This window comes from Capra hircus, chromosome 9 (assembly GCF_001704415.2).
Source record: "Capra hircus breed San Clemente chromosome 9, ASM170441v1, whole genome shotgun sequence".
Classification (NCBI taxonomy): domain Eukaryota; kingdom Metazoa; phylum Chordata; class Mammalia; order Artiodactyla; family Bovidae; genus Capra; species Capra hircus.
This window is the reverse complement of record NC_030816.1, coordinates 63,416,635-63,438,182: the sequence shown is the minus strand read 5'-3', so window position 1 is coordinate 63,438,182 and position 21,548 is coordinate 63,416,635. Positions and strand designations below refer to the sequence as shown.

General features: G+C 41.2%; 1 protein-coding gene across 5 annotated transcripts in view; it reads left to right on the top strand.

Annotated features, from left to right (window-relative positions):
* Positions 1 to 21,548, top strand: part of NHSL1 (NHS like 1) — a 266,654-nt gene that overhangs the window by 142,380 nt on the left and 102,726 nt on the right. The window contains exon 1 of one of the 5 annotated variants that reach the window (XM_018053266.1): positions 6,334 to 6,536. The exons of the other annotated variants lie outside the window; for them this stretch is intronic. Coding sequence (XP_017908755.1) covers positions 6,521 to 6,536 — 16 coding nt within the window. The 5' untranslated portion in view covers positions 6,334 to 6,520. Of the gene's footprint in view, positions 1 to 6,333; positions 6,537 to 21,548 lie in introns of those variants that run through there. 5 annotated transcript variants of the gene reach the window in all.

The following is a 21,548-nucleotide window of genomic DNA, read 5'->3' as shown; positions in this document are numbered from 1 at the left end:
AAACTTGCTGGCATATTGAGTGCAGCACTTTCACAGCATCATCTTTCAGGATTTGATACAGCTCAACTGGAATTCCATCACCTCCACTAGCTTTGTTCGTAGTGATGCTTTCTAAGGCCCACTTGACTTCACATTCCAAGATGTCTGGCTCTAGATTAGTGATCACAGTGGTAGTAGATAATAATTTTTTTTCTTCTAATTTTATTGAGATATAACTGACATATAGCACTGGTGTACAGCATCATGGTTTGCCTTACATACATTGTGAAGTGATTAGCACAATAAGCTTAGTGAACATTTATTGTTTAGTCACTCAGTCATGTCCAACTCTTTCTTCATAGTCCCATGGACTGCAGCATGCCAGGCTTCCCTGTCCTTCACCATCTCCTGGAGCTTGCTCAAACTCATGTCCATTGAGTTGGTGATGCCATCTAACCGTCTTGTCCTCTGTCGTCCCCTTCTCTTTCTGCCTTCAATCTTTCCCAGCATCAGGGTCTTTTCCAATGAGTCGGCTCTTCGCATCAGGTGGACAAAGTATTGGAGCTTCAGCATCAGTCCTTTCAATGAATATTCAGGACTGATTCCCTTTAGGATTGACTGGTTTGATCTTGCAGTCCAAGGGACTCGCAAGAGTCTTCTGCCACACCGCAGTTCAAAAGCATCAATTCTTTGGCATTTAGCCTTCTTTATGGCCCAACTGTCACGTGACTATTGGAAAAACCATAGCTTTGACTACACTGAACTTTGTTGGTAAAGTAATGTTGCTGCTTTTTAACATGCTGTCTAGGTTAGTCATAGCTTTTCTTCCAAGGACCAGGCATCTTTTAATTTTATGGCTGCAGTCACCATCTGCAGTGATTTGGGAGACCAAGAAAATAAAGTCTGTCGCTGTTTCAATTGTTTCCCCATCTATTTGCCATGAAGTGATGGGACCGGATGCCATGATCTTCATTTTTTCAATGTTGAGTTTTAGCTAGCTTTTTCACTCACCTCTTTCACACTCATCAAGAGGCTTTTTAGTTCCTCTTTGCTTTCTGCCATAAGGGTGGTGTTGTCTGCATATCTGATGTTATTGATATTTCGCCTGGCAACTTTGGTTTCAGCTTGTGCTTCATCCAGTCCAGCATTTCGCATGATGTAGTCTGCATATAAGTTAAATAAGCAGGGTCACAATATACAGCCTTGACATACTCCTTTCCCATTTTGGAACTAGTCTGTTGTTCCATGTCTGTTTCTAACTTGACACTGTTAGATCTGTTGCTTCTTGACCCACATACAGATTTCTGAGGAGGAAGGTAAGATGGTCTGGTATTCCCATCTCTTTAAGAATTTTCCACAGTTTGTTACGATCCACGCAGCCAAAGGCTTTAATGTAGTCAATGAAGCAAAAGTGGATGTTTTTCTGGAATTCTCTTGCTTTTTCTTTTTTTTTTAATTTTATTTTTACTTTATTTTACTTGACAATACTGTATTGGTTTTGCCATACATTGACATGAATCCACCACAGGTGTATACGAGCTCCCAATCCTGAATCCCCCTCCCACCTCTCACCCCATATCATCTCTCTGGATCATCCCCATGCACCAGCCCCAAGCATCCTGTATCCTGTATTGAACATAGACTGGCACTTCATTTCTTACATGATAGTATACATGTTTCAATGCCATTCTCTCAAATCATCCCACCCTCTCCCTCTCCCTTAGAGTCCTAATGTCCATTCTATACATCTGTGTCTCTTTTGCTATCTCGTATACAGGGTCATCATTACCATCTTTCTAAATTCCGTATATATGTGTCAGTATACTGTATTGGTATTTTTCTTTCTGGCTTACTTCACTCTGTATAATCGGCTCAAGTTTCATCCATCTCATTAGAATTGATTCAAATGTATTCTTTTTAATGGCTGAGTAATACTCCATTGTGTATATGTACCACAGCTTTCTTATCCATTCATCTGCTGATGGACATTCTCTTGCTTTTTCTATGATCCAGTGGATGTTGGCAATTTGATCTCTGGGTTCCTCTGCCTTTTCTAAATCTAGCTTGAACATCTGGAAGTTCTTGGTTCATGTGCTGTTGAAGCCTAGCGTGGAGAATTTTGAGCATTACTTTGCTAGCGTGCGAAATGAGGGCAATTTTGCAGTAGTGTGAGCATTCTTTGGCATTGCCTTTCTTTGGGATTGGAATGAAAATCATCTCGCATAGATAGAATATTAAGGAAATAGAAAAAAAAAGTTTTTGCTTGTGATGAGAACTCTTAGGATTTATCCTCAAAAACTTTCATATTCAAATACAGCAGTGTTTTTTTAAGTTTATTTTTTAGTGAAACATAGTGACTCAGCAGGTAAAGAATCCACTTGCAGTGCAGGAGACACAGGAGATGTGGGTTCCATCCCTGGGTTGGGAAGATCCCCTGGAGGAGGCAATGGCAACCCATTCCAGCATTCTTGCCTGGAAAATCCCGTGGACAAAGGAGTCTGGCGGGTTACAGTTCAAAGGGACACAAAGGGTCAGACACGACTGAGCGACTAAGCACAGGATGTATTTGAATTACACTATTCTATTAATTACTGCTCTACAGCAAAATGACTCAGTTAGTATATATACATTCTTTTTCAAGTTCTTTCCAATTAGTTTATCATAGGATTTGAATACAGCTCTCCATGCTATATAGTAGGAGCTTGTTGTTTATCCTCTCTTTATACACCAGTTTGCATCTCATATTGCAGTGTTAACTATATCTCTCAATTTGTACATTACATCCCTAGTGCTTATTTATCTTATAACTGGAAGTCTGTATCTTTCGACCACCTTCATCTAACTCTGCCTTCTTCTCACCCCAGGTAACTGGAAATCTGATCACTTTTTCTATGAGTTTGTTTTTGAAGTATAATTGACCTAAAACACTGTTAGTTCCTGGTACACAACAAGATAATTTGATATTTCTGTGCATTTCAAAATGATTGTGCTGGTGAGTCTAGGTATTATCTATCACTGTACGAAGATATGTACAATCATTAGCTATATCCCCACACTGTATGTTTCATACTTGTGACTCATTTCTTTTGTAAGCGAAAATTTGTACCTCAATCTCTCTCACCTTTTTCTTTCCTCCCTCCACCCCCACCCCCAGATAATAATTTTAATGAATAGTTCTTATTAATTTTTCCTAGTTGGAACAGCATGCCTTTTCATACTTTATTTCTCAAACATATTCACAATTGTTTGGTGAAAACAAGGGATTTCATTTTAAAAATTATAATCTTATTCAATTTTAATAAAGGCTTATTCCGTTTCCACTGCCTGTGTTTAATGCTTTGAGCTTTTCAGACAGTGATGTCTATCATTTCACCAATCTAAGGTGGTATTTGTGCTGTTTAGCAGTGTTACATCGTGGAAGGGTTTTTCTTTTTGGTAGTATACTTTTGCAGTAATAATTTAGCCACAGTACATGCAGTGATTTGGGAAAAACAAGTTTTAAGCCCTTGTGATCATAAATTGAAGTCAGTTTAAAAAGAAAAAAAATTATACCCCCTTCTCCCACAGTCACTACCTTGCTAAATGTAGTAGTTTCCTTGAGCTGTGGTACGAAAGAACCACAAATGGGGTTGCTTAACAGAAACTTATTCTGTCATGGTTCAGGTGCCTGTAGGGCCCACTCCAGTATTCTTGCCTGGTGGGCTACGGTCCAGGGGGTCACAAAGAGGCAGGCACACACGCAGGACCATGTTCCCTGCCAGGGCTCTGGGAGAGAATCCTTTCTTGCCTCTTCCAGCTTCTGATGGCTCTAAGCATTCATTACCTGGTGCCTTCATAACTCTAATCCTTGCCTGTTTTCACATAGCCTTCTTTGTGTTTCTGCGTGTTCTTTTCTGTCTCTTATTATCCTTATTAATATTGTTGTTGTTATACCTAATACCACCCTAATCCAGTGTCCTCTCATTTTGATCCTTATCTCAAGTATGTGTACAAAGACCCTATTTCCAAACAAGGTCACATCCTGAGGTTCTGATAGGTAGAAACTGGTGGGGAGAGGACACTGTTTAACCCATTACATTACAGATGATTTAACCAGGGTAGCAAGAGTAACTTGGTTAAATGGTAATAACCAAGAAGCTATCATTGACCATTATTAATTTTGCATATTCATCTATTGTATAATTTATCCTATTGTATTATAGTTATTTGTTATATTTACTCACTTACCTCTTGCATTAAATCATAAGAAAGCAAAGATTGTCTTTTCTTCTTGACATAATGCACTTAACAAAATGCTCATTTATGTTAATGTTAATATCCATTTCTGTATATGTCACAGCAAAAAATCTTGTAGGTTAGGATAGAATCTTAGAGTTAATTTAGTCCCTACCTTCAGTCTGCACCTCTATGGGTCATAAGCTAATATACAAACCAGCTAGATAAGGCTATAGACGTCGCTGCAGCCATGTTCTCTTTAGTGTCCAATTCATTGTTCTTTCTACATTGTCGAGTTGTCTCTGTATTAAAAGGTTTAAATGTGAGTATCCTTAGAATGCTGTTAAAAGCATGCAGTTACTCCAACCCCAGGTACTAACCTATGTTCAGAAGCCTTAACTCTTCAAGGTGTAGAGTTTCTCTCTGCGTATGCAATTTAAAAAGTTTAGTCTAACCCACAAGAATACTTTCAGGACTATCTTTGCAATTCATACATTGCTGAAAGACCACTCAAGATAGGAAAAGATAAAGGATGACTCCAACACTCTCGGGGGAGGGTCAGGTGGTTGAGACGGTCAAGGCTGAGTCAGGTGGTTTGACTTTGATCTTGAAGTTGCCGCTACTTAGTTGGACAAATCACCTTATCTCTGAACCGTTCTTCCCCATCAGATGAACTACTAGGTTCCTTCTAGTTCTGTTCTAAGAGTGAGTATCACTGATTATCATTCTGCGTGCAGGCTTCTTTTTATTGCTACTGGCTAGGGACCACTTCTGTTTCTCAGTGGTCATAGCAACTAGTATTGCTACAGTGACTTCCTTATGGTAGAAAGCTTGTTAACCAGGCCTTGCTAGTGATACTAGATGAGGAGCAAAACCCAACTACGCTGAGCCCAGTGTTGAAAGCCAGAAGACTCAGAGCATCCACAGTCTGTAGCCACGGCTGCAGCAAGCACCCTAGGACACAGACAGATAGATAGATTGGTTCTGAGTCAGTTTCCTGTATCCTGTGGAGTCAAGAGGAAGACCTGCACACAGCAACGGGCTTGTGAACAATGGTCACTTCCTGTGACCAGGAGACTGAAGAGAGTCTCTGAGGACCGGGGGACACTCCCGGTTCAGCGGGCACTTTCAGGCAGGAGTACTCCTGGGGCCTCATCTGCAGACTGTTCCTCTCTGCAATAAAACTTCAAAACAATCTGTCACTTTTTAATCTGTGTTAAAGAGTGTACAGTAAAGTAAGCCTTGAACTTGCCAGAGTGAATTTTAGCTTTCTAGTGGAGGATGAGATACTTAATGATATGCTAATGACTGCAGCAGAGTTAGAAGTTCACATACTCTGATGCCAACTTGTGTGTGAATCTTTATTTCCTCGTCTGAAAAATGGCAGTGCCGTGGAAGTGTAACACCCTCCATATTTTTCATCCTAACACAAAAGCATATTAATTGTGTGTGTGTGTATGTTAGTCACTTCAGTCATGTCAGACTCTTTGCGACCCCAAGAGCTGTAGCCCCCTAGGCTCTTCTGCCCATGGGATTCCACAGACAAGAATACTAGAGTGGGTTGCCATTTCATTCTTCAGGGGATCTTTCTAACCCAGGGATCGAACCCAGGTTGCCTGCATTGCAGGCAGATTCTTTACTGTCTGGGCCATCAGGGAAGCCGATATTAATAGTACTAGTATTTATAGTAGTAGTAATAATAACAGTAGTCAATGCTTCCATGGTACTTTACGATTTGTCTGGCTCTGTTTTGAGCACTTTCCACACATCCACCCATTTATGTAGACTCTGCTGTGTGTACAATTTCATATTGCAACGTTTAGTGCCAGATCTGTAGTAGTATATGAGTTGTTCCACATGAGAAAGAATGTGACTAGCAAAAGAATAATGATGACAGAGCACAGTCGTGATAATTAATAGCAAACAGTGAAACCGAATCGAGGGGTTTCTTTTTTGTGTTGTCGATCACGTGAGGTGCTCCATCTGCTGCAATGGGAAATGCTGAGAGATAAAGGCAAACTAAACCCGGCCCTCGCGCTGCCCGGCACTGGACCACACGAACAGCCACTGCCCACCTTCCTGCTCCCCTCACTTTCCCAGATGATCCTGGCCGATTCCACGGTGTGAAACTCCCCGTGAAAGATAGGGAGGTGTCAGCAGCTCAGCCCAGAAAGCTGGGGATTGGGCAGTGGCTTCCTGTAATCCCCGGCGCTGGCTGGCTGCCCCGTTCTTGGCAGTGAGGGCTGGGCGGTGGGCTGGAGACAGCTGTGTGAGCCCTGCTGCCTGCACGGCCCGGAGCACTGGCCCCTCATGGAACTGCCGCACCATGTTCTGCCTGAAAGGTGAGGGGGCTTTGGGCCCACCAGGGTGGTGAAATAGAAGCATGTTCTTTCAGCATCAGAACTGAGGGCTGGTTCTCTTAAAATCAAAGTTGGAGAGAGTTTCGTTAAGTATGAAAGTGAAAAAGTCATTGTTCTTTTCTGGTTGCAAACAGGAAGAAAGACCTCCTGCTGGGGAGATGGAATTTTTCTTTTAGACAGGATATTTCTCTGCTTGGATGCGTTTGGGATGTGTTTTGTCATAGGCTAAGTAATAAAAAGTTTAGAATGAAAGGAAACTTCATCATCTAAGTGGGCATCGTTTACAGTTGGGATATGAGTCCTGTTAGAGAAGTTTTCATGTGATGAGTTACTCGTAGAAAGGGTTAGAGAGAATAAGAAGGGGGGAGCAATCCTATTACTTGCAGTTTTAATGTATGAATTTAGGAATGAAATTAACTTTACCATAGAATAGAAATTCTTGTCCTAGCTATGTGTGTATGGACTATAGCACTTTGGGAGGTACTGGAAGATGATGGCTATATAGAATGTATGTACTGATTCCCCCATGAGTTGGAGAGTGCTGTTCTTTCTTTAAACGATTATTTTTTCATCAACTCTTTCTTCCAACTCTGTCAATGTAATTATAATTTAAGCATTTGAGAATGTGTTCTTCAATGAGATTGTTGGAATGGGGGAGTTCAAGTGAATTTCCTTGGAACTGGAGTCGACTATTTTGTTCATATCTTTCAGTGTATGTCAGCCTGTTGATGTGAAATTCTTGACAGTTTTTCAATTTGGGGAAGTAAAGTGAGCCTGGCTTGCTTTGCTGATTGCTTTTCTGTCCTTCCTGAGTCCTCACTGTGTTTCTGAGGTACAGATCAATGTTCTTTACTCTCAGCCTTTACAGTTTTAACCCTAACCTGACACCTTAAAAACCACCCAAGTCTTTAATATTAAATTCTGAGTTTGAGTTATTTGTATATATGGTTGGTACAAATTTGATCAAATTGACAAGGTAAAAACAGGAAAGAGCTTCTCATCTTTTCCTCCCTAAGAATTCAACTAATTCTTATTTTAGTGTATTTAGTTGAAATGGAGTTCTAAGGCAACCCATCAGCTAAAGTGAATTTGAGTATTTCTGAAAAAATATTCTTAGGTGAAATGAGTCATGGGCCCTCCTGATGCTGTTTCTCAAAAAATTGTTTGCTCCAAAACAAGTGTGACTAAGAAGACCCAAAGTTCAGTATCACTGGATGAGGATGCCTGCGATCCTAGTGTCGTTTCCCCAGCTGAAATCATTATGATCTAATGATAGCTTCCGGTGTAGAGTTTTTAATTGAATGCAGGTGTGCAGTTGTTGCAGGGCATGGCTTCTGTTGCTTCAGTGTATTTGTCCCACCCATTCCCATCACAGCAATTTCATTTTATTAAGGAATCTTACCAGTTTCATGGACTCTTAGTTTCCGAGGTAACTTGGGAGATTTGAGAAAGTCAAATGAGTGGCATATGATAGCAACTGAGTGCTTTTATGCTGAAGTGTGTGTTCTAATCAGGAGTCCACAATCTCTTTTAAAATCTACTTTCCCATCTCCCAGCAGCCAGGACAACCGTTGGCATTTGCTCTCTTCCTGTGATTTGTAGCCTCTTGATTTACAATAATGATTTTTAGGTTGCCCTCTAGGTCCTACGTGTATGGGCAACCCATGATAAAGTTATGGTGAGATTAAGCACAGGAATATCAAGGGCTGCTTGGGATGCTTTGTGTCCTTCCTGCATTTGTGTTTGCCTCTGTTGGAGGCTTTTTCAGAGGATTTCACTAATTGGCTTATTTCTGTGGCTCACTGAGGTCCTAGGAGCTCTTTAAGTCTGTGGTTACGATTTGCGTGGATATTAAAGGAAGCATGATTGCCCTTCTTTTGGGTTAAATCATGTCTTGTGTATTTCTTTAAATTGTTAAAGAAAACACATCAAACAGCCTCCCACATGCATGCAGAGTTTCCTTTGCCCCATTCAGGCTACTTTTTTTTTTTCTTGAAGTCATGTCTACTCAGTTTTTGGTTGATTTGGTGCTAGAAAAATTGCCTTCTTGGAAGAGAGATGTCATCTTTATCATTGCTGTTGACTATAATAGCTCATGTAGTTATAACCTCTACTCTCTACGGTTGCCATTGAGATAGCTCAGATACTTTGACTCCACCCTGGTTTTTACCCCATGAGCAACATCTGAGCTCCCAGTCTCTGGGAACATGTTCTCTCAAGTTCTGCCCAGTCCCTGTCGGTAACAAAGCCATGGTGTGTTGTTCTTCACTGTGTAATCAGGGGTCTTGGAAGTGAGTTTCCAGCTTATTAAATAATATGATTAACAGGAAACTACCTTGCATATATTGTATACCATTCATGGATTACTTTATTCAGAAAAATTAGAATAAAATACTTTTACTTCTAAAATTGCATGGAATACGATTAAGTTTTCCTGAGACAATTCAGAAAGTGCAAATTTCTTAATTACAATGTGCCAGCTTCATTTTTATAAATATTAATTATCTGTTCAGTGCATCTCTAACTGTGAGGACTAGGTTTTTTGCTTTTAATTTCCAATCCATCACGGATATTTTGTAAAACATAGAATCACATGCTGTGGGCTATCACCACAATGTCAAACAGCTGTAAGAAAGTTCTTAAACATTTATTTCATTTCCTGTTGTAATCTTATTGTGTACTGGTAACAAGGCGTTGGCTTTATTTAGTAGACAAATCTGTAGTAGTTTCCTAGAGAGACTGTGACAAATTACCACTGAGTGAATGGCTTGAAACAGCAATGTCTGCTCTCACAGGTCTAGAAGCCAGAGTCTGACAGCAAGGTGTTGGCACAGGCATTGTCTCTCCACAGTCTCGGGGGTGGAATCTTTCCTGGCTTCTTCCGGTTTCTGGTGGCCTCGGGTGTTTCATGACTTGTGGCAGCACCTCTGCCTCTGTCTTCGCGTGGCCTTCTTCCCTAGGAGTCTGTCTGTGACTCTGTCACTTGGTTTTCTTATTAGGACATCTGTCATTGGATTTAGAGTTCACCCTCCTCTGGTATATGACCTCATCTTAGCTGATTACATCTGTAAAAACTCTGTTTCCAAATAAGGTCACATTCTCAGGTTCCCAGTGGACATGGATTGAGGGGCACTAGACACCCCATTAGGATGCCTAGTTGCTTGGATTGAGGGTAGCATCATAGGAGATGTATTTAATGGAGAGCTGTAAGGATGACCATCCAGTATAGCTATTTTGATGATATATTTGAAATGTGTAGCATTGTAAGTTTGACCAGTTTGTATGGATAGAAGGGTTGAACATGTGCCCACTACAGTCAGTCGTGCAAAAGAAAGCATTGCCTTTTTGTTTCCTATAAATTACCCAGTTTCCTTCATATACTCTGATCCTGCTGAGAAGGGGGAAAAAGGAAAAAAACAAAATCGAACTGTACTTCACTACAGTCACCCCAGTGTGAGCCCAAAATTTAAACAGTTGCGTTAGCTAGCTCAGGCTGTGGGGTGACTCGGTCTCTCAGAATTCTCCTGTTATCTCTTCTCTCCAAAGTGGATTCTGTTGTTCAGTTTCTACCTTGTTAATATAACAAAAGTGATGCCTGCTAAACTGTGTACTTTTGAATCATGGACTTGCTTCTTACATAATTTTTGAAATGTTGGAGAAGGATACTTCTGTATAGCTGAGTTTAAAAATATAAGGTATTATTTTGAAAATGTCCTTGTTCTAAATGTGGAAATGATAAATATTTACATCCTTTTGTACTCTAAAAATAATTTCAGTACACTTGTGAGCATCATGGATCTTAAGCTTCTGAATTTAGTATTGGATTTTACCTGGTCAGGATTCTTTCCAGGGATTTCAACCAGGCGTCAGTGTTGGTCTAGATTCTTTTCCTTACTCTCCCCTTATGTGATGTCCAAGATCTAGAAATTGAGTTTCATGGATTAGAAAAGCGGTGCACTCTGTCGATGGGGTGTATCCCAGCTGCCTGCATACTTAGCGTGGTAGGGTCCCGTCTATATCCTTTTCTGCTTCACAAGCTACAGATTTAGGAAAGCCTTTAGGTTGTCTAATAATAGCAGAGTTATGTTGGAGATTACAGCGATGAACTATGTCAGGCATGTGCGTCTGCTCCCGAGAGGGCAGTTCATCCTAGAAACCCTGTTCTGTCCTTCCTCCTAGTGCACCCTGGAGCAGATCACAGGCCTCTTCCCAGTTGTCTCGTGCGTGTTGTACATGTGAAAGGATTCCTCAGATTCTTTTCTTGGCAGCAGTTGGAAAATAATGTCTGGAATCAGAAACAGATTTGTTATTTCTGTGCTGAAACAAGTGCATTTTTTTCAAGTTAGCAAGCAACCATTTGCTCTGGACTGTTCCCCTATCCCCTTCTTCCCACCTTTTATAAATCCAGTAATAAACTGTCAAGTAAGCATTGAGCAGAGTTGACGCTATTTTACTGTTTGATTCTGAGTATCATTTTAAAAGGCTTGAACAATCAAAATGTGAAGTGACCTCGGTAATCTTGTATCTGGGTGAATCTGGACATTTCCTTATCATACTTTCATATTTTGAATTTTACTTAAATTTAAATTAGCCATAGCCTTTAGAGCCGTAGTCCTGTAAGACTTTCTTCCCTCCTTTCATTTAAAAATTGCATATAATTGCTAGCCAGTAACCTACAGCTACCAGGGGGAATTCACATTTGCTCAATCTGCAATTTAAAGTAGCACTTTTAATAAACACACTGATGATATCATGCATTTTTCAAACTGGCAGGCAAAGCCCTTGAAATTTAATAAACCAAACAAAGCTAGCCTTTGATTTCCTTTGTCTTTCCCTTGAAAACTTGATCATGCTTTCCAGTTTTCTTTCTTCCTTCCCCTACTAATCAAAATCTTGCTTTTAAATATATTGCAGCAGAAGCCAGATCACTGTGCTGAAGAGATGTTATAATAGAAACTAGGAGATGCTATCCTTAAGGTATGAAAGAGCAGTTAACAGAGCTTTGCTGCCAGAAGCGTGCAGGGCTGGGGGTCTGCTTGTCTGTGGAGCATGCTCTGTGCAAGGACAGTGCCCTGTGATTCGGTGGAACTGAATCAAATGACCAATTACCAAAAGCATTGGCAACGGTTCCCATGAGTTTCTTTCTCCATTTGAGGATCTCCTGTCCCATTTTTACCTATTCTTGTTTTCTTTATTTGCTGATTTCCATATCTCTTTTTTCTAGTTATTCCGTTTCCTCCTTTCCTCCTCCTCTGATTGCACGTTGATGGGGGGTTGTATTATCCCTACGCCAGATTGAACTCCCTCTAGTTAGGAAGGTGTGATCAGTAATCTGCACATGCGTTAGTAAAGGTGATAGTTAATAGATGAAGGCAGATGGACCAGTGTGATAAAGGCAATTTACCGCTCAGGACGTCATGTCACCACCATCAACCAGGCACAAAGGTATGCAGGGATATGTATTTTTCTATTTTAAACATCAGGAGAAAATCCTGCTGAAACAACCTAAGGGCTTTAAAAGCAATTAATAGCTTTTGCATGACTGAACGTATTGGTGATGCAGGGTAGGAAGATGGATATTCTTAAATTTGAAAAATGTCCGCTGGTTTATAAAATCATACATAGCTGTTAGATTTGAGAGAAAGAGGTCTTCATTTGACAGGCAGTAGTATGACAAGCTATTGGGTATCATATTAGCAATGTCCATCGTCCATTTGCCGATTATGTCATGTTTATCAGGTTTTGTTAACTTGGACTTTGGAATTTGTATTGTTGTTACTGCCAAAATGTGGTTAATGCCGAGAGCCATTGAAACAAAGGCCATGATGACTTGAACGAGGATTTAATTTGAGGGGGATGGGTTACTTGCATGATAAGAGAAATGTAAGTGCTCATTGCCACTTCTTCATTGGAATGTCTTCTTATAACAAAAAGATATAAATAGCATGAACTGAGCTTTAGGAACCAGGAGTTGAAATATAGTCTTAAGCAAATTTATATTTAAGTGGAGTATGGTTTTCAAAGGTCAGGTTATATATTACATGTTTGCTCTTGAGAAATTTGGCAAGACTGCATTTGGAAACAAAAGGGGAAAATTCCCTCCTCTGATGACCATAAGAGGACATCTATGCTATTTCTGGTCTTATTTCACTGAGTGAGACTGTGCAAGCTTCGGAAACTTTGAGAATGAAAGTTGTGCCGCATGCCTCCACTCTCCCGAGTCACTGGTGAGCGGTGGAGGAGGGAGGGAAAGGTACGCTGCCACTTGCCCAGGGAGTGTTCTTAGGAGAAGGAGGCACAGGGCATCCAGGAGAAGGCAGGAGTACAGGAGATGCCGCAGTCGGTTAGAAGACTGGCTGGGGAAACTAAGTCGTAGTGACTTTTCTGTTTTCAAACAGAAAAGTTTCCTCAGCCAGTCTACCACAGAAGACGCCATGAGGCGGCGTGGCAGAGAGAGCCAGGCGCAGGGGAGCCCCTAGTCCCGGTGGCCCTGCGTCTCGCCTTCTTTGGCCATCTCTTTCAAACTTGTTGGAGTTTTTCTTTACCCCTTTCCTCTTTTTTAAGAGGATGAAAGAAACTCTGCTGCTAAATCACTTGCTAAGTCACTTCAGTCTTGTCCGACTCTGTGCGACCCCATAGATGGCAGCCCACCAGGCTCCCCTGTCCCTGGGATTCTCCAGGCAAGAACACTGGAGTGGGTTGCCATTTCCTTCTCCAATGCATGAAAGTGAAGTCGCTCAGTCATGTCCGACTCTTTGCGACCCCATGGACTGCAGCCCACCAGGCTCCTCCATCCATGGGATTTTCCAGGCAAAAGTACTGGAGTGGGTTGCCAATTCTATTCCTTACAAAAGTGTTGCTGAAACAGACTACCTAGTTTTATGTAAAAAATGCATATTATCCCACAGTGGCTAATTTATATATATATATAGACTCACCCCAAATTTGTTGACACCCTGAAATACCTCTTGAAGTTCATCACATCTGACTAAAATGTTTTGATAGAGTTTGGGGTGTGAGTATTCAGCAGATGTTGATGGTACTTACCATGTGCCTGGTTTCCCTTGCCCCAGGAAAGCCTCCCTTCTCCCATGCTCCCAGACTTTTTTCCCAGGCCTGGGTCTTCTCAGCACCCAAGCCCTTTCCAGCTGCTTTCCTGTCCTCTCAAAAGGCACTTCTGCTTGTATCTGCTTTGAAGAGGGCAGGGGGAGTTCTTCTTTCCCCAAGTTCACTTTGAGTACAAAGCAAGGCCAGAGACTTTTTTTTTTAAGGTTTTTTTCTGCTAATGACCACCCAGATAATAAAACATCAACAGATTAGTGACGAAGATGCAAGAAATCCCAACTGTGCCCATTAGTAATATAAGCCTGAATAAAACTCTCTTAACTGTGAGAGTAGCGTGTGTGACTGCTCAGCCGCTCAATCGTGTCCGGCTCTTTGCAACCCCATGGATGGTGACTCGCCAGGCTCCTCTGTTCATGGGATTCTCCAGGTAAGAATACTGGAGCAAATTGCCTTTTCTTCCTCCTGTGGATCTTGCTGACCCAGGGACTGAACCCATGTCTTTTATGTCTCCTGCGCTGGCAGGCGGATTCTTTACCACTGAGCCGCATGAGAGTAGCATCTGCTTGACAAAAGATTGAGGAGTAAATAATAACTTACATAAGACGCTAGACATTTTATCACAAGTATGTAGTAATATTAGTTAACTGTGGCCTTGGTAAGTGCTTCATAAAGTTACTGATTAGAGCTACCTTGGGTTTTCTGAAAGTAAAGACTAATTTGTATTCATACCATAATTTAGGAATACGGTATAACTATATAGTGAGAAAGGCAGATATATTTCTGGTTTTTCATTGCAACATATTTACACCAACTTTTGTAAAGTTTTCTGGCATCACAGTTGTATAAATACACCCAGGTGAATACAAAGACTCATAAGTCACATATACTGGCAAATGAACGTTATAGCAACACAAATATTTTGAAAGCCAGGGAAGCCAAGGAGAATATCCTGACACAGTTCTAACTGCTCCAGCGGAAGTATTTGCTGCCACAACATTTGAGACAAAAACCATTCCTTTTTGGAAATGTTTTCTGGCAGAACATACACTTGATAAAAATTCTAAACAAGATTTGGACTACTCATGTGGCGCCTTTTATAAAATTGCGTGTATTAAAAAAATACGAAAATCTCTCCATATCTGAATGAGAGGAACGGCTAGATGAGTGGTTTTATCCTTCATCGGTAGACATGTCCTTATTTCAGGTTGACTGCCGAGGAATTGGTAACTGGCTCTCCTTACTCGAGTATTTCTCCTTTCTCTCAGCTCCTTCTTCCATTGGTAATTGACCCATTTTTCCCTCTCAGAGAGAACACGTTAGTGAGTGTAAGAGTTGTCCAGCTGAATTATCAGTAAGTTACAATGGAAGTTTAAAAAAAGCAGATTCAAAAGATGACATTGTATGTCTATCCTTCCAAAACTGCAGAGTCCATAAATTCCAAAAAGACTGAATGCAGATGAGTAAATTTTTTGATGGCTTAAAGCATGATTTACAGCAGTGGCTAACATGAGATAAAACATTGGTTTGATATTTGCCATCAACTTTTAGGTTTAAAATTATAAGACTGTGACAGAGATAGCTTGTTTTCCGTCACCCATTGAGAACATCTAAATTTAAAGTCCTGTACATTTTCTGCTTCCCACAGAAAGTTCATATTGGTGTGGCAGATATTATGAATCTTTATTTATATCCTTTTTGGCTTCTGGTAACAAATTTGGCTGAAATTGAGTTTGTCTTAGTTGTTCCCTGCCCCTCGCTCACCTTCATGAAATTGGTGAATAGATTCATTGTGGGACTGTTATCTGCAAAAGATAAAGTGTCTGTGAACTCACGGGAAAACAGGAACCCCTAAAATATGTGAGATTCCTTTGGCACACGACATACCAAAGGGTTCTCCTTGACTCCTACTTTGGACAGTGTTCGACTGGATTTCCTTTAAATTTCGCTTTGCCTCATTTCCAGATTGGAAAGTGATCTGCCTGCTCTATGCATGAAGACAAGCTTTCTTTGTCTCCTGCTCTAGCAACTCTTGGGCTCTAGCAACTCTCGTGTGAGGCCTGCAATCAGGTCACAGGCTTCCCACATCAGTTCTAAGACAGTTTTCAGTGTCAAGAACTTTTTGCTGCTTTCCAATAGGGGAATCCAGTATTAGTGATATACTGATAATTCCCACATTTCTCTCTGCAACCAAGACTGCTCCCCTAAATTTCAAATATGAATATCCAGCTGTCTCCTCCACATTTCCAGCTGGGTGTCCAATGGGCTTCATGAACTCCTGGTGCCCCCTCCATCCCTTTACCCTCATATCTATTCTTCTGCAGCCTTCTTCATTTCCATAAGGGACAAATCCTTTTTTTTTTTTTTTTCCAGTTGAATAAGCTATAAACCTTGAAGTCATGTATAACTCCTGTTTTTCTCTTACTTCCACCCCTGCCCTGATTCAATGTGTCAGAAAATCCTGTTGATTCAGTGTATGTTTTCTGGGATCTGACTCCCTCTCGCCCTGTTCACTGCCACCTGCTTGCCTGGGTCTCACCTGGGCATCTATCACAGCTTCCCTCAGCAGCCTATTTTCAACCCAGTAGCCAAAGCGTGCCTCTGTGAGTTCATGCTGCTCCTTTGCTCAAAACACCATTTTACTCAGAGTAAAAGCTGAAGCCTTGGCAATTTCTCTTTATTTTGGGAACATCAGTCACAGGCCAAAATCAGACCATGGAGGAGAAAGGTGGTTTTCTAAGCTACAGAACTGGTAGCTGGTCAGAGCCTTTATTTTGGCAGAAAAGGAAGAGGTTTCTGTGCTGAAACTGCAGCCCCAGGTTAGCCGTGCTCTTGTCTGGTGCTCCTGGAAGGTGTAGTCCACTGAGAGGCCTTCATCCTTTCTGCAGTGGGAGTAAAGACCATTCCAGTCTCTGTCATTTTATCATCACATGTAGGGATGGGTGTATTTAGTGCAGCTACTAGTGTACCTTTAATTAGTTTTTATAAAACAAGTTTGATAGAGTTTCTGTTGGAATCTTGGAAAATTGATTCCCATGGCTTTTTTTTTTTTTAAATAGGGATTCAGTTAGAACTAAATAGTAGGGAACCTGTCCGTATTCAGTTAGGAAGCTAACTGAAATGTTTAAAAAGCAGCTGAGTTTTATTCTCGTGCATATATTTGTTTTGCTGAGCTTTGGTTTGTTATAAGGAATATCAGAAAGTGCTCTCATGAAAAGTGCTTGATATTTTACTCTTTCATAGAACCCCTGTTTTTGTTTTTTTTTTTTCATAGCATTATTAAAATGGAGGGCAGGCTTTGACCCCACTCATTGGGTGGAATTTCTTTGGGACATATATTATGTCGCGTGTGTGGTAGTGATAGGTGCTGTGGCTTCCCTATTAAATTCTAAGCTCCTTGAGGGCTTATCCCATTGTCTTAACCAAGAAGGAATCCTAGTTGATATTTGTAATTAAGAGGGCTTCACTAGTGGCTCAGTGGTAAAGAATCTGCTTGCAGGAGACATGGGTTTGATCCCTGGATCAGGAAGATCCCCTGGAGAAGGAAATGGCAACCCACTCTAGTTTCCTTGCCTGGAAAAATCCCATGGGCAGAGGAGCCTGGCAGGCTACAACCCATAGGGCTGCAAAAGAGTCAGGCAGGACTTAACAACTAGACAACAACAACAGTTTGTAATTAAGGGAATGAAATGTAGTATTTAGTCTAGTTCAGGTAAAAAGGACTTTAGCCATCACTCCCCATGAAAATAAAAGGACTCTTGAGGATACCTCAAAAATAGAAAAGTGGATTTTTCTACTTCCAATGGGACTGAAAATATGAAGGCAATAAGCAGAGCAAGAAAGATTTTTAACTTTCGAAGTTTTATCTTCCATAGCAACTGGATAGAAAAACCCAGTGTGACAGTTTCAATCAGTAATGACTTAAAAGAGGGGGAAGGAAGCTGATCATGGAAGAGGAGAAAGGTTAATGTGTTTCTAGAAATTCAAACATTCAAGACAAATGAGTCTAGACTTTCTGGTGACAGGGCGGGAGATACGCTTCCCAGGTACCCTCTTGGTCTTTGAAGTGGCAGGTCACCCTCAGGAAAATGGCCAGTCCCCTGCCGGCTCCTCTCAAGTACTGTTCTGAAGTGATTACTCTTCTCTTAGAGGACTGAGGTTTTACTCACCACGGAGAAACAGCCTTCAAGCACTTTCTTCCCTCTTGAGTTTTCAGTTGGAAAAAAGAAAACCAAAGAACTAAAACACTCCAATGCATAGCTCCAAGAATGAGCAATTGACTGTAGACTAAAGGGAAAAAAAAGTGATAAAATTATCTTTAGAAATATGAGATCATTTTCTCATAGCAAGTCATCATGTAACTATGGGACTTCTATATCTGTTTAAATATTTCTACTGAAATTTATCTTATTTGACCTTCCTATTCCTTATTCTAAAATTTTCAGATCCACTGGATTACTTTCCAGGGTTCTCCTGTGTGCTTTTCATTCTATTCCCATTGCAACACTGTTCCCCATTTTCTATGTAAATGTGCTTACAATTTGGTCACTGTGTTTTTCTGTCCATCTTAGGTGCAATGAGAACAAGTGGGTTATTTATTCAGGACCTTCTATCAGAGAGTACCTCAAGGTGTTATTAATATCTGTTGATTGAATGAGTGCCTGACTGCATTGAGGACTTTATTTCCTCCTCTTTTCCTCTGTGAACTATTAACGATTATTAAAAATTACAGGAACTTTGACTTGTAGGTTGTGTTTTCAACTCAATAAAACGAAAGTGATGGACCTGTCATTTTAATGACCAGTTGAGATCTTAATAAAATTCACATTCAGGATGGTGAACCTGAAATTTGCACATTGTGATTAACCATGAGTAAAGTTCTTGCATGTAAAGCAGAAATACTTTTAACCTAAGAATCAGAGTTTTTCTCATTTGAGTCTATGGCTTACTGACTCAGAGGAAGTCACTTAACCACAGAACCATTTTCTTCATCTGATAAATAGAAATGACTCCCCTTGATAAACAATTATGCTAGCGCAGAAAGTGGCAGTCCTCTTTGCTTCTCCCTCTTTCATTCTCCTGCATTTCCTGTCAGTTCCACCTTCCTGGTGGCTCAGAGGTTAAAGCGTCTGCCTGCAATGTGGGAGACCTGGGTTCGATCCCTGGGTCGGGAAGATCCCCTGGAGAAGGAAATGGCAACCCACTCCAGTATTCTTGCCTGGAGAATCCCATGGATGGAGGAGCCTGGAGGGCTACAGTCCATGGGGTCGCAAAGAGTCGGACACGACTGAGCGACTTCACTTTCATTTTCACTTTCCAACTTCTTAGTATGTTCTGGATCCCATCTCTGCTCTTTATTCCCTGGACTATCACTGCCTTAGTGTGATGACTATTAGCATTTCATGCTTTTAGTTTACTGGGCTCCTAACTTTCTGATTCTTGGCTAATTGCTCTCTAATCCCTTACTCCAAACCCTATTCAGGACGTGAATAACAGACTTCACTTATCATTTTTTTTTCTCTAAAACTCTTCAGTTTCCCCCACCCAGCCCCCTACCAGTACAGTGCCTTTAGGATAAAGTTTGACTTTGGAGGAGCCCTTTATTAAAGAACACCTCCCTGTTTTCCTCTTCAGCGTCCATTCTCATGAGCCTTTTCCCCCATCCACAGTCACAACTTTTGCTCGTCTTTCTTTGTCGGGACCCTCTGCTTAGAAGGACTGTCTGTTTCTCCTGTCCCTTCTACCGAACACTGAGTTTGGACTGACAGGACTTATTTCATATGCTGCCTCCTCCAAAGCCAGTTTTTAATGCCTGCTCTGTGCTGCCTGTCATGAACTGTCTTGCTTTAGGCAATAGGAACCTAAAAGGCAGGGCGTGTGTATTAGTCATTGTTCTTGATGCCAAAAATCAGGTAAAATCTGGTTGAATTAATTAATTAATGTTTGAAAATCTTTAAAATAGGAGGGAAAATTCTGGTGTATCATCTGGCTTAGTATTAAAAGCAAAATAGAAAACATTATCCTGCCCTTGTATATATAAAGTTATAAACTGTTCATACCTGGGGTACTAAGGCTCTCTTTAAGTAATTTCTAAGGAGTTGAAATGCACTAAGAATTGCACAGGTAAACTTTTTTGTCTGGGAAGAAGTAACTGTGCAAAAAAAAGGCCTAAAATAATTTGGATTTTGCCTGGGAAAACGATGATCGAGATGCAGAACGACAGCTTTCTGTAGGAGTAAATGACATGGATGTTGTCAACCAAGATCAAGTGTTCAGGACTAGGGATTTATTACCTGGATGATGGTGCAAGCTAAAAATATTAACCCGCTCAAGAAAAGTACAGATAAGCAATTTACTGATTGAGCCATAATTGTTTATCAAGGTAAAATGGTATGTTTGAGTCTTCTAGAATTGAGGAACCCAGATTATGGAACACTGCTCCTCTCCTGTCCTGTGACAGGCAGACTCTGGGCCCCTGGGTGTTCATCACCGGGTGCCATGCCTGTCAGCATCTTCTGCGCATGTGTGCTAAGTTGCTTCAGTTGTGTCCAACTCTTTGTGACCCTATGGACCGTAGCCCGCCAGGCTCCTCTGTCCATGGGATCCTCCAGGCAAGAACGTTGGAGTGGGTTGCCATGCACGCCTCCAGGGGATTTTCCCAACCCAGGCATCGGACTTGCATCTCTTATGTCTCCTGCATTGGCAGCCAGGTTCTTACGTTGCTTGGTAAAAAGGGACTTTGCAGATATAATCAAAATTACTACTCAGTGACCTTAAGAAACGCAGATTAGCTTGGATTATCTAGGTGGGCTTCATGTAATCACATGAGCCTTTAAGAGCAGAGCTGCTGGCAACGGGTAAGTGGGAGAGGTTGTAAGGATTCAGTGTGCTGTCACTGGCTTGACTGGGAAACCTTGAGAAGGAATTGAATTCAGGGATATCAGTCCTGGGTGTTCATTGGAAGGACTGATGTTGAAGCTGAACCTCGAATACTTTGGCCACCTGATGCGAAGAGCTGACTCATTCGAAAAGACCTTGATGCTGGGAAAGATTGAGGGCAGGAGGAGAAGGGGATGACAGAGGATGAGATGGTTGGATGGCATCACCGAGTTAATGGACATGGGTTTGGATGGACTCCGGGAGTTGGTAATGGACAGGGAGGCCTGGCATGCTGTGGTTCATGGGGTCACAAAGAGTCGGACGCGACTGAGCAACTGAACTGAACTGAACAGCCTGAATGAGCTCAGGAGCAGTTCTTCCTCTACAGCCTCCAAGTAAGAGCCCATACCAGCTGACACCCTGATTCAGGCCTTTTGAGACCCTACGCAGAGAACCCAGCTGAGCCCGCTGGACTTCAGACCTGTCCAACTGAAAGATAAATAAGTGGGTATTGTTTTAACATGCCAAATTCATGGCATTTTGTTACAACAGCATAGAAAATGACCACACCAACAAAACAAAGCAAAAGATGGGGCTGGCATATGGGAGCTTCTTAGTTAGGAATCTATTTGTTAGGAAGACTTGATTTCCAGTGTCCCTTCATGTTGAGTGGGCTATATTTGACAAACCCTAAAATTAAATGCTCTTTCTGACAGCCATGAGGGGGTCTTTATTTCTGTCTGATCTGAGATCACTCCCTGACCTCTGGAACATCAGAGTTGACCTGAAGCATGCCCCTGAGTGAGTGTTAGACTTCAAGGGCTCCAGTGGAAAAATCAGCCTGGGGAATCTTACATTATTATATGCTGACTTTGGGCAGGAAAGGTTAACAATAATAAATCAGAGGAATGGAGATTGTTTTGGGTAGTACAATATCAAAGGCTCCAGTCTCAATTTTTCCAAGTGATGTATAAAGTAGGACATTTAAGATATTTGCTTCCTTTTAGCACAGTTTCTCTAATATTGTCTTTATGAGAGTCATCCTCTTTGTTA